Below are 16,833 nucleotides of genomic sequence, written 5' to 3' on the forward strand. Positions count from 1 at the left end.
TATTTTCAGTCATACTATAGTCTTACTTTTAGACCATCAGGAGGCCGTTCATTAAAAAATTTGAATAAAGGGGTTTAAAACACCTAAAATGCCTCCTAGAACCCTTCCAAATGCTCATTAGTTAAATAAAACCCTTTAAAACCACAGTCCAGAACCAGTCCAAATTGGGTATTTTCACTCATACTATAGTCTTACGTTTAGACCATCAGAGGCCGTTGCAAAAAAACCTGAAGAAAGTGGTTAAAAACACCTAAAATGCTTCATAGAACCCTTCTAAATACCTCATTAGTTAAAATAAAACCCTTTAAAACCATATTCCCGAACCAGTCCAAATTGGGTATTTTCAGTCATACTATAGTCTTACTTTTAGACCATCAGAGGCTTGTTATAAAAAAAACAACAACTGAATAAAGGGTTAAAAACACCTAAAATACTTCCCAGAACCCTTCTAAATACCTCATTAGTTAAATAAAACCCTTTAAAACCATATTCCAGAACCAGTCCAAATTGGGTATTTCACTCATACTATAGTCTTACTTTAGACCATCAGAGGCCGTTCATAAAAAAAATCTGAATAAAGGGTTAAAAACACCTAAAATGCTTCATAGAACCCTTCTAAATACCTGATTAGTTAAATATAACCCTTTAAACCATATTCCAGAACCAGTCCAAATTGGTATTTTCACTCATACTATAGTCTTACTTTTAGACATCAGAGGCCGTTGGAAAAAAACCTGAATAACGGGTTAAAAACACCTAAAATGCCTCCTAGAACCCTGCAAATGCCTCATTAGTTAAATAAAACCCTTTAAAACCATGTCCAGAACCAAGTCCAAATTGGGTATTTTCCACTCATACTATAGTCCTGACTTTTGAGACCATCAGAGGCCGTTGGAAAATACCTGAAGAAGGGTTAAAACACCTAAAATACTCCAGAACCCTTCTAAATACCTGATTAGTTAAATAAAACTCTTTAAAACCATAGTCCAGAACCAGTCCAAATTGGGTATTTTCAGTCATACTATAGTCTTACTTTTAGACCATCAGAGGCGTTCATTAAAAAATTGAATAAAGGGTTAAAAACACCTAAAATGCCTCCTAGAACCCTTCCAAATGCCTCATTAGTTAATAAAACCCTTTTAAAACCATATTCCAGAACCAGTCCAAATTGGGTATTTTCAGTCATACTATAGTCGTACTTTTAGACCATCAGAGGCCGTTGGAAAATACCTGAAGAAAGGGTAAAAACACCTAAAATACTTCATATAACCTTCTAAATACCTGATTAGTTAAATAAAACCCTTTAAAACCATATTCCAGAACCAGTCCAATTGGTATTTTCAGTCATACTATAGTCTTACTTTTAGACCATCAGAGGCTGTTATAAAAAAAACAACAACTGAATAAAGGTTAAAAACACCTAAAATACTTCCTAGAACCCTTCTAAATACCTCATTAGTTAAATAAAACCCTTTAAAACCATATTCCAGAACCAGTCCAAATGGGTATTTCACTCATACTATAGTCTTACTTTTAGACCATCAGAGGCCGTTGGAAAAAACCTGAATAAAGGGTTAAAAACACCTAAAATGCCTCCTAGAACCCTTCCAAATGCCTCATTAGTTAAATAAAACCCTTTAAAACCATAGTCCAGAACCAGTCCAAATTGGGTATTTTCACTCATACTATAGTCTGACTTTTAGACCATCAGAGGCCGTTGGAAAATACCTGAAGAAAGGGCTAAAAACACCTAAATACTTCCCAGAACCCTTCTAAATACCTGATTAGGTAATAAAACTCTTTAAAACCATAGTCCAGAACCAGTCCAAATTGGGTATTTTCAGTCATACTATAGTCTTACTTTTAGACCATCAGAGGCCGTTCATTAAAAAATTTGAATAAAGGGTTAAAAACACCTAAAATGCCTCCTAGAACCCTTCCAAATGCCTCATTAGTTAAATAAAACCCTTTAAAACCATATTCCAGAACCAGTCCAAATTGGGTATTTCAGTCCATACTATAGTCTTACTTTTAGACCATCAGAGGCTGTTATAAAAAAAAACAACAACTGAATAAAGGGTTAAAAACACCTAAAATACTTCCTAGAACCCTTCTAAATACCTCATTAGTTAAATAAAACCCTTTAAAAACCATATTCCAGAACCAGTCCAAATTGGGTATTTTCACTCATACTATAGTCTTACTTTGAGACCATCAGAGGCCGTTGGAAAAAACCTGAATAAAGGGTTAAAAACACCTAAAATGCCTCCTAGAACCCTTCCAAATGCCTCATTAGTTAAATAAAAACCCTTTAAAACCATAGTCCAGAAACCAGTCCAAATTGGGTATTTTCCACTCATACTATAGTCTTACGTTTAGACCATCAGAGGGCCGTTCATAAAAAAATCTGAATAAAGGGTTAAAAAACACCTAAAATGCTTCATAGAACCCTTCTAATACCTGATTAGTTAAATATAACCCTTTAAAAACCATATTCCAGAACCAGTCCAAATTGGGTATTTTCACTCATACTATAGTCTTACTTTTAGACCAACAGAGGCCGTTGGAAAAAAACCTGAATAAAGGGTTAAAAACACCTAAATGCCTCCTAGAACCCTTCCAAATGCCTCATTAGTTAAATAAACCCTTTAAAAACCATAGTCCCAGAACCAGTCCAAATTGGGTATTTTCACTCATACTATAGTCTGACTTTTAGACCATCAGAGGCCGTTGGAAAATACCTGAAGAAAGGGTTAAAAACACCTAAAATACTTCCCAGAACCCTTCTAAATACCTGATTAGTTAAATAAAACTCTTTAAAACCATAGTCCAGAACCAGTCCAAATTGGGTATTTTCAGTCATACTATAGTCTGACTTTTAGACCATCAGAGGCCGTTGCAAAAAACCTGAAGAAAGGGTTAAAAACACCTAAAATGCTTCATAGAACCCTTCTAAATACCTCATTAGTTAAATAAAAACCCTTTAAAACCATATTCCAGAACCAGTCCAAATTGGGTATTTTCAGTCATACTATAGTCTTACTTTTAGACCATCAGAGGCTGTTATAAAAAAAACAACAACTGAATAAAGGGTTAAAAACACCTAAAATACTTCCCAGAACCCTTCTAAATACCTCATTAGTTAAATAAAACCCTTTAAAAAACCATATTCCAGAACCAGTCCAAATTGGGTATTTTCACTCATACTATAGTCTTACGTTTAGACCATCAGAGGCCGTTCATAAAAAAATCTGAATAAAGGGTTAAAAAACACCTAAAATGCTTCATAGAACCCTTCTAAATACCTCATTAGTTAAATAAAACCCTTTAAAACCATATTCCAGAACCAGTCCAAATTGGGTATTTTCACTCATACTATAGTCTTACTTTTAGACCATCAGAGGCCGTTGGAAAAAACCTGAATAAAGGGTTAAAAACACCTAAAATGCCTCCTAGAACCCTTCCAAATGCCTCATTAGTTAAATAAAACCCTTTAAAACCATAGTCCAGAACCAGTCCAAATTGGGTATTTTCACTCATACTATAGTCTGACTTTTAGACCATCAGAGGCCGTTGGAAAATACCTGAAGAAGGGGTTAAAAACACCTAAAATACTTCATAGAACCCTTCTAAATACCTCATTAGTTAAATAAAACCCTTTAAAACCATAGTCCAGAACCAGTCCAAATTGGGTATTTCACTCATACTATAGTCTTACTTTTAGACCATCAGAGGCCGTTCATAAAAAAACCTGAATAAAGCTTAAAAACACCTAAAATACTTCCCAGAACCCTTCTAAATACCTGATTAGTTAAATATAACCCTTTAAAACCATATTCCAGAACCAGTCCAAATTGGGTATTTTCACTCATACTATAGTCTTACTTTTAGACCATCAGAGGCCATTGGAAAAAACCTGAAGAAAGGGTTAAAAACACCTAAAGTACTTCCTAGAACCCTTCTAAATAGCTCATTAGTTAAATAAAACCCTTTAAAACCATAGTCCAGAACCAGTCCAAATTGGGTATTTTCACTCATACTATAGTCTGACTTTTAGACCATCAGAGGCCGTTGGAAAAAAAACCTGAATAAAGGGTTAAAAACACCTAAAATGCCTCCTAGAACCCTTCCAAATGCCTCATTAGTTAAATAAAACCCTTTAAAACCATATTCCAGAACCAGTCCAAATTGGGTATTTTCACTCATACTATAGTCTTACTTTTAGACCATCAGAGGTCGTTGGAAAATACCTGAAGAAAGGGTTAAAAACACCTAAAATACTTCCCAGAACCCTTCTAAATACCTGATTAGTTAAATAAAACTCTTTAAAACCATAGTCCAGAACCAGTCCAAATTGGGTATTTTCAGTCATACTATAGTCTTACTTTTAGACCATCAGAGGCCGTTCATAAAAAAAATCTGAATAAAGGGTTAAAAACACCTAAAATGCCTCCTAGAACCCTTCCAAATGCCTCATTAGTTAAATAAAACCCTTTAAAACCACAGTCCAGAACCAGTCCAAATTGGGTATTTTCACTCATACTATAGTCTGACTTTTAGACCATCAGAGGCCGTTGGAAAATACCTGAAGAAAGGGTTAAAAACACCTAAAATACTTCCCAGAACCCTTCTAATACCTGATTAGTTAAATAAAACTCTTTAAAACCATAGTCCAGAACCAGTCCAAATTGGGTATTTTCAGTCATACTATAGTCTTACTTTTAGACCATCAGAGGCCGTTCATAAAAAAATCTGAATAAAGGGTTAAAAACACCTAAAATGCCTCCTAGAACCCTTCCAAATGCCTCATTAGTTAAATAAAACCCTTTAAAAACCACAGTCCAGAACCAGTCCAAATTGGGTATTTTCACTCATACTATAGTCCTTACTTTTAGACCATCAGAGGCCGTTGCAAAAAACCTGAAGAAAGGGTTAAAAACACCTAAAATGCTTCATAGAACCCTTCTAAATACCTCATTAGTTAAATAAAACCCTTTAAAACCATATTCCAGAACCAGTCCAAATTGGGGTATTGTTCAGTCATACTATAGTCTTACTTTTAGACCATCAGAGGCTGTTATAAAAAAAACAACAACTGAATAAAGGGTTAAAAACACCTAAAATACTTCCTAGAACCCTTCTAAATACCTCATTAGTTAAATAAAACCCTTTAAAACCATATTCCAGAACCAGTCCAAATTGGGTATTTTCACTCATACTATAGTCTTACTTTTAGACCATCAGAGGCCGTTCATAAAAAAATCTGAATAAAGGGTTAAAAACACCTAAAATGCTTCATAGAACCCTTCTAAATACCTGATTAGTTAAATATAACCCTTTAAAACCATATTCCAGAACCAGTCCAAATTGGGTATTTTCACTCATACTATAGTCTTACTTTTAGACCATCAGAGGTCGTTCATAAAAAAATCTGAATAAAGGGTTAAAAACACCTAAAATGCTTCATAGAACCCTTCTAAATACCTGATTAGTTAAATAAAACTCTTTAAAACCATAGTCCAGAACCAGTCCAAATTGGGTATTTTCACTCATACTATAGTCTTACTTTTAGACCATTAGAGGCCGTTCATAAAAAAATCTGAATAAAGGGTTAAAAACACCTAAAATGCTTCATAGAACCCTTCTAAATACCTGATTAGTTAAATAAAACTCTTTAAAACCATAGTCCAGAACCAGTCCAAATTGGGTATTTTCACTCATACTATAGTCTTACTTTTAGACCATCAGAGGCTTTTGGAAAAAAAACAACAATTGAATAAAGGGTTAAAAACACCTAAAATACTTCCTAGAACCCTTCTAAATACCTCATTAGTTAAATAAAACCCTTTAAAACCATATTCTTTCGGAGGCTCTTGGACTAAATCGGACTTTTCTTGGAGGATTTTTTTTAAAGCCTTGATGCTTTTGTCTCTTTAAACAAATATGAAAGTCTTCTTAAAATGATCGTATTAGAGCCTTTCAACCTAACCTGAGAAGAAAGAAACACAGAAACACACAGATGAACTTTATTGGTGTTTTCTAAATCCAAATCCATGTTGTTCATGTTATCAGGGGTTCACATCCGTCTGTGTTCAGTTTAAGGTCCACTGTAAATGGGGAGGGTCGTCTAAGGTCATGTGGGCGGTCCAGTGCAGCTTCTTCTCTGACTGGTCATACAGTGGTGATGATGATGGTCTGGATGGTCCAAGAGATCTTCATTCTTCTGTGAAGTCCATCTTATTTCCACGGTTCACATCAGGGTTCATGTGGGTGTTTTTTATCCAATAAAATATGATCAAACAACAACAGCAGCACATGAAGAATAAACCAAGAAATGCATCAGTCTGTTTTTAAACCTCATGTTTGGGAAGATTGACGAAGCCTGTGACGTAAATACTTCAACCCTAACATGACGAAGAACCTGTGGAGAACATGAGCAGATGGAGTCAGTCTAGTCCAGTTTTCATGTTCACATTCAGAACCAGCACAGACGACTACAGAAACAATATCTGTGTTGGAACTAATCCCCAATTCAAGCCAAAGCATGGACGGAACCTTGTGTTTTTATGTCACAAAGAAGGATATTAGAGCAGATTTAACCCCTAAACACCCAGAGCTACTTTAGTGTCAGCTCCCAAAGGACACTGGGTCTACATGGAACCTTTCTGAAGTGCTTTATCATCATTTATTTATAATATTTTCCTGTGTATTGTGTATTTCATCAGTCGAAATCAGGTATTTTCCCAAATTGAATTCACTGATCACAAAGTTGTTAAAAGCTCAGATTAACCCTTAAACACCCAGAGTTACTTTAGTGTCAGCTCCCAAATCACTTTTTCTCTACTTAATCTGTCTTTAGTGCTTTATCACCATTTATCAAAATATTATCCTGTGTTTTTGCATTTTTTTCAATGAAAATCCTGTATTTAAAGTATTTTTTCCACTGGTCCTGTACTTTAATCCTCCTGCTCACATTACATTTGAGGGTTAATATTATTATATCAGAAACTGAGAAAACTGCAGAAAAACAGACTCAAACTAATTCAATTGGTTTCATTGGATCCATTCATTTGTAGAAAACGTCTCCCATCAGCTTCAGAAGGAATATTCAGGTGTTTTTTTTCATGTGACTGTATTGAAATAGTCTGAAATAATTCTATGTGTGTGTTGTAAACCTCATTTGATCGTATTGCTCAGTGCACAAAAAGATAAAAACTGTACAGGGTGGGGAAGCAAAATTTACAATATTTTGAGGCAGGGATTGAAAGACAGTGTATGACCAATTAGTTTATTGAAAGTCATGAGAATTTATTTGCCACAAGAAAATGTCCATAATAGAAAATGTTTTTATTCTATGTGTCCTCCTTCTTTCTCAATAACTGCCTTCACACACTTCCTGAAACTTGCACAAGTGTTCCTCAAATATTGGGGTGACAACTTCTCCCATTCTTCTTTAATAGTATCTTCCAGACTTTCTCGTAATAGTTTTGCTCATAGTCATTCTCTTCTTTCCATTATAAACAGTCTTTATGGACACTCCAACTATTTTGAAATCTCCTTTGGTGTGACGAGTGCATTCAGCAATCACACACTCTTTGATGTTTGCTTTCCTGATTACTCATATGAGCAAAAGTTTCTGAAAAGGTATGGATAATAGTGTTAGGTATGATTATGACATCAATATATGTTTAGTTTCAAAACAATTGACGTTGTGCCTGCTGAGAAAAAACAACTAAATGTTCATTGTAAATTTTGCTTCCCCACCCTGTACTTTTTTCATTTTTCTTTTTTTTTTAAAATAACTGAATTATGCCTTTTCTAACTTGTCCATTTATCACCATAAATGGTGATAAATGGACATTTAAAATAAATGGTCATTTATCACCATAAATGGTGATAAATGACTTAAGAAAAGATAAATCTACAGAAAAATTCATTTGGGAACTGACATAAAAGGAGCACTGGGTCTGTAAGGGTTAAGGGGGGGGACCAGAGGGGTGCTCCACCTACAGGGGGGACTGGGGGTGTGCTCCACTTACAGGGGGACAGGGGGGGGGACGGGGGGGGGGGGGGGTTCCACCTAAGGGGGGGTTGTTCCATCTATAGGGGACTGGGGGGGGGTGTTCCACCTATAGGAGGACTGGGGGGTTGTTCCAACTACAGGGAGATCGCGGGGGTGTTCCAACTATAGTGGGGGGTCACACTCCCCCCCCAGGTCTACACCAGGTACTACAGAACACGTACGGTCGTTAGTTTGAACCTCAGATCCAGGAGCCCAATGCGGTTTTTGGTCCTGGACCCTTGCTTGGGTGCTGGAGTGGACATGGTCCTCAGGTAGACAAGGGTGGAGTGTCGACTCCAGGTCAGGGGGAAGTCTGCCTCTGGGGGAGGAGTTTAAGTATCTCAGGATCTTGTTCATGATTGAGGGTAGGATGGAGCAGCCCATTTCTTCCTCCCGTTTCTCCTCTCATGTCCCCACCCTCCTCCTCCCCGTTCTCCAGCTTCCTCCTCCCTGTTTCTCCTTCCGTTCTCCTCCCATCTCTCTGTCCTCCTCCTCCTCCCATTTGGTCTATCTCTGAGACGCCCTCTTCACTCATCTGATCCTCCCTCTCCTCCTCCTGGCTCCGCCTCCTCTCGTCACCTCCCTCAGACCCTCCTGGATCTGGTCCACCAGCCTCCTGGTCATGGTTCTGACGGGCCAGTCTCAGCGCCTCCTGGTAGAAGTGGACGGCCTCGTCCAGCTGCCCTGAGGACACAGACACAGGTTCACGTCCACACCACAAACTAGAACCAATTTTGGCCCCAGCTCAGGAACCCAGGACATTCTAAGGACGTTGGTGAGGTTCCGTCTACAGAACCACAACCACAAAAGAACTGGGAAAGGACCCATACGTACCTTTGTGCAGAAGGATGCCGCCATGTTTCCCAACAGGACATGTTGGTCCGGGATGTCCTGCAGACCGGCTCAAATCCACTGGCCCTCTGAACCAGAAACCAGAGCGTCTCCAGGTGACCCTGCAGATCCAAGATGGTGGCCAGGTCGCTCATCAGCACCAGAGTCTTATGGGAAATAGAACCACCACATCATCAGCATCTGCAGCTCAGCCATGTTATCGGTACCAGAACCACAGGTATCGGTACCAGAACCACAATTATCGGTACCAGGACCACAATTATTTGGTACAGGACCACAGTTATCAGTATCATTTAAAACCATAATAAGGTCTAGTTTGGACCATTTCCACCCTCGACCCAAATCCACCTTTAAACAGTAAAGAAATACACATATGACACATTTAAATGACACTCATCGATGGGACCTGTTTATTGGGGGTGTCGTCACCTGTAGTGTGTCCTCACCTGTGGGTGTGTCCTCTCCCTGCTCCTGGGTACAGATGTCCAGGGCTCTCTTATAGTCCTCTTCCGCCTGCTTCAGGTTCCGCGTTGAGGCCCGGTACCGAGCCCGAGAGTCCAGACACAGACCGAGCAGGAGGCGGGTGTCCTTCCTCAGAACCTCCTGTTCCTCTGGATGCAGCAACGCAACAGTCAACACAGCAACGCAACAACCAACAAACGCAACAATCAACAAACAACGCAACAGTCAACACAACACCACAACAACACAAGTCAACACAGCATGCAACAGTCAACACAGCAATGCAACAACCAACAAAATGCAACAACCAACAAAATGCAACAATCAACAAAACAAGGCAACAATCAATACAACAACAGGAGGACAGGGAGGTGGTGACAGAGGACATGGAAGGGGACGGGGATATCTCACCTGTCTGCTCATCTCCTGAAGTGTCCTTCTCTAGTTTGGACTCCAGAGACTCCACACAGAACCTGAACCCCTGCTCAGCAAGCTCCGCCCTCAATACATAAACAGACAGTCACTTCTCTGACTCCTCCCTCTGTCTCCTCCCCTCTGACCTCCACCCTGTATCTCCTCCCCTCTGTCTCCTCCCCTCTGACTCCTCCCCTCTGTACTTCTTACTTGCTCTGTTCAGCGTAGATGGTTGTGAGTTTCAGAGACATCTCGATGACAGCGTTGTCATCCAGTGGCGTCCCATTGGACAACATGAAGCTCATGGCTGCTTTGAACAGCTTCTCTGCCTGAGGACAATAAAGGACAGGACAATAAAAGATGCCTCAGTCTGACCTCGGCGATCTCCATTGTCCACCTAAATGATGTCACTTCCTGTAGAACATGTGCTTCCGTACTTACACTGTCCAGTTCACCCTGGACGTAGGCCAGGTTCGCCATCTGAGGACACGGAGCAGGACACAGGGTCAAAGGTCAGGTGTGTGTGGGTGAAATGGAGGGTCAAAGGTCAGGTGTGTGTGGGTGAAATGGGCGGGGCCTCACCAGGCTATAGGTGTAGACAATGGCGTTAGTGTTGTGGGTCTGATGAGCCAGGACAACGGCCTGATGGAGGAAGGAGGAGGCCGCCTGGTGGTGTCCACGGTGGAGATTGAGCTGAGGACAGACACAGAGACAGGGGAGACAGGTGAGACAGGGGAGACAGGGGGACAGGGGAGCATCTCTGCTGTTACCTTGGCCTTCTTCAGCAGTAGGATCATCTCGTCCTCTTTCCTCTGGGCTTCGTCTCGCTCATCTTCCTCACTTCTGAACAGGGAGAAGGCTGCAGAGACAGGAGGACAGACAGACAGATGGACAGGAGGACAGATGGACAGATGAACAGACAGACAGCCAGACAGATGGACAGGAGGACAAATGGATAGACAGACAGATGGACAGGAGGACAAATGGATAGACAGACAGATGGACAGGAGGACAGATGGACAGTTTACTGACGTCCAGTGGTGACGTTGCAGATTCAAACCGTATCTGATCACATGGTTTAGTTCAACAGAAACAAACGCACCGGCGGCAGCCCACAGTATGGCTCCGCCTCCAACTCCTCCTCCTCGTCTTTGTGAGTTCTGATGTTCTCTCACCTTTACCCAGCATGCCGAGCACCCTCTGCTCTGTCTGTTATATGAACGTAAAGAGAATAAAAGCACAAAAACACAGAAGAGTGAACGGGTCAGTGATGATAAGGAACCGGCCAATGAGACGACGGATTCACAGAAAAGTGAAATCATTCAACCAATCACTGATGGATCATAAAATGCTTTTAAAACAAGCAAAACAATGTTTGTTTTTTTTTAAACATTTGTGTTAAACTTCTGTGACGGCGTTAATACCTCAGAGAGTTTAATTAAATTAAAATGATCCAAATTAGCACTGAAACAGTAAAAAATGAACCAAAAGTAGCCAATAAATGAACAAACTAATAACAAATACATTTCACATTAATGATATGATCAATGAATGAATGATTACGAAATAAAATCAAGCATTAAATCAAGAGAATTAACCATAAATCTAACAAAACTAAACATTAAATCCAGAAATTTATATATATATATATATATATATATATATATATATATATATATATATATATATATATAAAACTCTGATAAAAAGTGTTAAAACGATTACAGAAAAGGCATCAAATCCATCAAATGAACAAAACAGAAGCTTTAGATGACGTGAAAGCTCCGCAGACTGGACCGGTTCTGATCCAAATGACACATAAACGGATGGAAATGGACCCGTTCAGGAGGTCACACTGGTTCAGATCCGGAGCTCCGACCTGTCTGATCCAGATCCGAATCTGGCGGTGGACCCGAACCTGCCCAGAGTCCGACGGAGGACGGACCGGAGCAGAAAGGACGCCGCCATGTTGACTGTTTACACCGGAAACGGAAGTCACATGGTGTCAGCAGCCTCCTTCAGAATAATAATTTTAATTTTAATGAACACCTTCACAATAAACTTCTTATAGCTTCTACATGATGATGTTGATATTTGGACATTTGATATTTCACATTTTTTTCTTTTTTCTTTTAATTGGTATGTGTTCATGTACAAGTTATTAGTTTCAACTAAACTAAACTAAACTGAACTTAACTGAACTGAACTAAACTAAACTAAACTAAACTAAACTAAAACTGAACTAAACTAAACTAAACTAAAACTGAACTAAACTAAACTAAACTGAACTGAATTCAACTGAACTAAACTAAAACTAAACTAAACTGAACTCAACTCAACAAAACTAAAATTAAACTGAACTGAACTAAACTAAACTAAAACTCAACTCAACTCAACTCAACTCAACTCAACTAACTATAGATACAGAAGTGTATCCACTGTTCCAAAGTAGCTAAAGGACCAAACATGGCTGTTTTTAAAGTTGTCCTGTCGTCTGATTTAGACAGAACTGAACAGCTGAAATCCCAAGCATGACGTTGCATTTGATTCTTTGTGAATTCCTTGTTGTGATGTAAATGTTAGAATTGCATTCCATCTGAAATGTTTGCGTATATATTTTGTCAATTAAAAAAATCACGACAAATGTTCAAATGAACAAACACCATGGTGGTCTGAAATGTTAATGAGTTTAGTGTGGATGTGAATAATGATGAAGGCGCTGGTTCAGATCCACATGGTTTGAATTCATCATATGGAAACTTTGATCAGATATCAGTGACATTAAATGAACCAAATGTATATGAATTTACATTAGAATATTAGAATGAAACAAGAACCAGTTAGAGAAGACTATTATTATTATTATTATTATTATTATTATTATTATTTATATTATTATTATTATTATTATTGTGAATGAATGAATGTTTATTTCAGTTAAATACAAAACACATACATATTAAAAAAAACAACAAACAAACACAAAATTAACACAATTTGTAACTAAAAAAGGAAGAAGCTGAAGCCAGAGGCTTATTTCTGCTTCTCCTATTTCCATCCTTACTCCAAGTCCACACCTGAAGTTGCAGCAGATTAGTACTTAAACACAAATTATACTACATTCGGTGTTATAAGTCACTTTGAAATCATAGTACTTTCATAGCCCTTAAGAATTTGACAAATTAAAGCCTTTTTGAAACTCGACAGTGAGCTACACAATTTCACTTCATCCTTCAATTTGTTCCATAATTTGACACCAATAACAGAAACACAGTGATATTTAACGTTTGTTCTTACTTTACATTTTTCAAACACAAACATCCCTCTTAAATTATAATTTCCTTCTCTTAACTTAAAAATTTTCTGAATATAAACAGGAAGATTTTTACTTTTAACATGAAACATAAATTCCATTGTTTTTAAATATACAATATCAAAAAATTTTAGTAAACCAGATTCTACAATAAGTGGATTACTTGATTGGAGATAACCAGCTTTGTTTATGACTCTAATAGCTTTTTTTTTTTTGGAGTTTAATTATCAGGTCTATATTATTTTTATACGCATTGCCCCATATTTCCACACAATATGACATATATGGCATTATAAGTGAACAATACAATATATGCAAACATTTTTTGTTTAACAAGTCTCAAGTTTTATAAAGAATCGCAACAGCCTTGGACATTTTACATTTGATATATTCTGTTTGTGATTTCCAACAGAGTTTATGGTCAATAATCACTCCCAAAAATTTCGTTGCATACACCCTTTCAATTTCAATTTCATTAATTTTCAGTTTTATGTCATAATTTACCCTAGCACCACCATTCACCATTATTATTATTATTATTATTATTATTATTAATAATAATAATAATAATAATAATAATAATAATAATAATAATAATAATAATAATAATAATAATAACCTCTGCTCAGTTGACAGCCTGCCCTGAACGTCAGTTACTGCCAGATCAAGTCGCCAATTCGGAGAAGAGCCTTTCTAGCCAATCAGAGGCAAGTAAGGCGGTCCCTTCCCTCCCGTCCACAGTAAACACATCCGGGACTTTATCCTCCACTCCTGCAGGGGTCGCTGTGAGCCCCAGTAGAACCCAGTAGAATCCGGATCATCATGGCGGATCTGAACCGTCAGCTCCAGGAGTATCTGGCCCAGTCCAAAGCCGGTGGGGCCAGCACCGTGTCGCAGTCCGGCTCCAGCACCACGGTGGACCTGGACGGTGCCGAGCCGGTCCCCGGCAGCTGGTTCGGCCGGTGGTCCAGCCCGTGGTCCGGGAGCCGCGGCGGCGGTCTGTCCGGACAGAGCGCGGGCGGAACCGGAGGCTTTTCGTGGCCGTGGTCCGCGGAGCCGGACCCGTGCCTGCCGGGTCTGAGCCGGCGGCAGCGGCTGGCGGCCTCCGGGGTGTGCGCCGCCTTCTCCGCGCTGTGCTTCGGCCTGTCGGCTCTGTACGCGCCGCTGCTGCTGCTCTACGCCCGGAAGTTCGCCCTGCTCTGGTCGCTCGGATCACTGTTCGCCATCGCGGCGGCGGCGATTCTCCGCGGCCCTAGCAGGATGGCCGCCGGCCTGCCCACGTCCCCCGGGGCCGCAGTGTACCTGACCGCCCTGGCAGGGACTCTGTACGCGGCCTTGAGCCTCCACAGCACCGTCCTGACGGCACTGGGAGCCGGCCTGCAGGTGGGACCCGGGTCTGGGGGTCTACAAGGGTCTGTACCGGGTCTGGGGGTCTAGTAGGGTCAGTACCGGTGTGGCATAAAATACGGACCTTGTAAAATTTGGACCTATTTGGAATTTGCGCACGGGTTAGGGTTAGGTGATCTAAGTACATAGGATATATCACAGGAGATTATACGGTACATATTTCACAAGGGTACAAACTTCATGCGTATACGCATAAAATATGTACCGCGGATTTTCACGCGTGCGCAAAATCGGCAGGGGTACAAATTTTATAGGGGTCCATATTTTATCCGACACCGGTCCTAGGGGGTCTACAGGGGTCTGTACCGGCTCTGGGGGTCTAGGAGGATCTGTGCTGGTCCCAGGGGGTCTAGTAGGGTCTGTGCTGGTCTCAGGGGGTCAGGTGTAGGGGGTCCACATTGTAAGGGGCTTGTGGTTGTGGTTCTGGTCCATGTATAACCGGGTTGTGGTTCTGGTCTCTGCAGGTCGCTGTGATCCTCGGCGCCGTGGTGTCGCTGCTTCCTGGGGGCGGAGCCGGGATGCGCTTCGTGGGAGGGTTGGCGGCGTCTGCTATCAAGAGGACGGTGACCGGGAAAACCATGCCCATCTGACCCAGGACCGGACGCAGCGGAGGACCGGGACAGTGTCCAAAGGCGGGGTCCGAGACCCCCCCACCCCACCCCGGGCCCGCTGAGGGGTCTGTAGGACCTGGGTTCCAGACAGGGCTCAGATGAACATGTGATCGATCCATGGTGATTCTGGATTATCAGCTGACGGTTCATACCCATCTGATACCGGTGTGTCCTGGACTGTCCAGGGGTCAGTGAAGGCACCATGAACCAAACGGAAGCTGCTGACCTCTGACCTCTACATGGACACATCTGAGGACCACACTGGACTTTCCTGCTGGTTTGAACCCGTAAGGCGTTCAGGCATAAGAGGAGAAATAAAAACAGACAGCATTTAGACTGAAGGTCCTGGTCCTATGTGACCTTTGACCTCTGCTGTCAGTGTGGTCAGTTCATTAAACGTGGATCAAACAGACTGTGGTGGGTTTGTCCTTCAGGTGTTGGACGTGCAGTGACCTCTAGTGGTGGACATCACATGTCTTCTGTCCAGGGGGTCATGGGAGATGGAGTCCAGATGAAGACATACCCATGATGCCTTGGGTCAGTTCCCACGGGGTCAGCGTAGTCCTGATCAAACCCAGTCTGTGGACCCGTTGAATCCAGGTGTTTCTTTTCTAACAGGGGTCTGGGATCCAAAACAATAAGGACTAATGTCAGAATGTAGTTTTATATTATGGGATAGATATCATTAGTTTGGTTCAGTTATTCTCTTTGTTTCTAAAATGACTCACAGATTATTCTTGTAATATTATGACTTTATTTTCCAAATATGACAACACTATTCTCATAAAAATGTGACATTAATTTCATTAAATTGAGTTTTTTTTTTTTTTTTAAACTATGATTTTATTCTCATAAAATTACAGGTTTTCTCTTGATATTTTATGACTTTTTTCTCATCACAAGTGTTTTTATTACCTTCGCCAAGGAGGTTATGTTTTTGCCAGGGTTTGTTTGTCTGTCTGTTTGTCTGTCCGTTAGTGTGCAACATAACTCAAAAAGTTATTGACAGATTTTGATGAAATTTTCAGGGTTTGTTGGAAATGGGATAAGGAAGAAATGATTAACTTTTTGGGGTGATCCGGAAGAAATCCTGGATTCTGGATCACTTTGAAATTTTCGTTAACATTGTGGTAAATGGGGCCAAAATTTTCGTTTCCCAATATCTCGCTTAATTATTGACCAAAACTCATGAAATTTAACTCAGGAATTGACAATGGGGTCCTCTATCACATTTCAAAGGCTGATCCGGATCTGATCCAGAAGGCGGATTTTATTTTAAAAAATAAATGTAGGATTTGTGTCACCGATTATGTGGGGAATTTTTGCGCTTGGCGGAGGTCTGCGCTCTCCGAGTGCTTTTCTAGTTTTCTTATGTGGTGCTGATATGTCGTAGTTTTGGAAACAACGATAAGAACTGAACCCAAACTAATGATATCCATCCCATAATATAAACTATGTTCTTACATTAGTCCTTATTGTTTTTATCACTGTTAGAAAACCAACACCTGGATCCAATGGGTCCACAGACTTTGATCCATACGGTCGATGATCGATTACCTATAAATAATAATCCGTATTTTAAATATTAATCCATATTTGTGTGTTTTATTGTTACAAAAGTCCAATTCCATGAGGAAAATATGAATAAACTGAAATGTTCTTCAGAAGAATCAGTGTCATTGGACCAAAGTTCAACCACAGCAGATCAACAC

The 16,833-nt window shown here is 40.2% G+C and overlaps 1 protein-coding gene and 1 pseudogene across 1 annotated transcript; one reads left to right on the top strand and one right to left on the bottom strand.

Annotated features, from left to right (window-relative positions):
* Positions 1-8,593: 8,593 nt before the first annotated feature.
* LOC115437445 (tetratricopeptide repeat protein 19, mitochondrial-like) lies at positions 8,594-11,825 on the bottom strand (annotated as a pseudogene).
* Positions 11,826-13,893: 2,068 nt separating this feature from the next.
* LOC115437230 (vesicle transport protein SFT2C-like) lies at positions 13,894-15,967 on the top strand. The gene is made up of 2 exons (XM_030160453.1): positions 13,894-14,486; positions 14,975-15,967. Exons 1-2 carry the CDS (start codon positions 13,926-13,928, stop codon positions 15,098-15,100), a joined length of 687 nt encoding a protein of 228 aa, XP_030016313.1. The 5' UTR covers positions 13,894-13,925; the 3' UTR covers positions 15,101-15,967.
* Positions 15,968-16,833: the final 866 nt, after the last annotated feature.

Source organism: Sphaeramia orbicularis, chromosome 17 (genome assembly GCF_902148855.1).
Source record: "Sphaeramia orbicularis chromosome 17, fSphaOr1.1, whole genome shotgun sequence".
NCBI lineage: Eukaryota > Metazoa > Chordata > Actinopteri > Kurtiformes > Apogonidae > Sphaeramia > Sphaeramia orbicularis.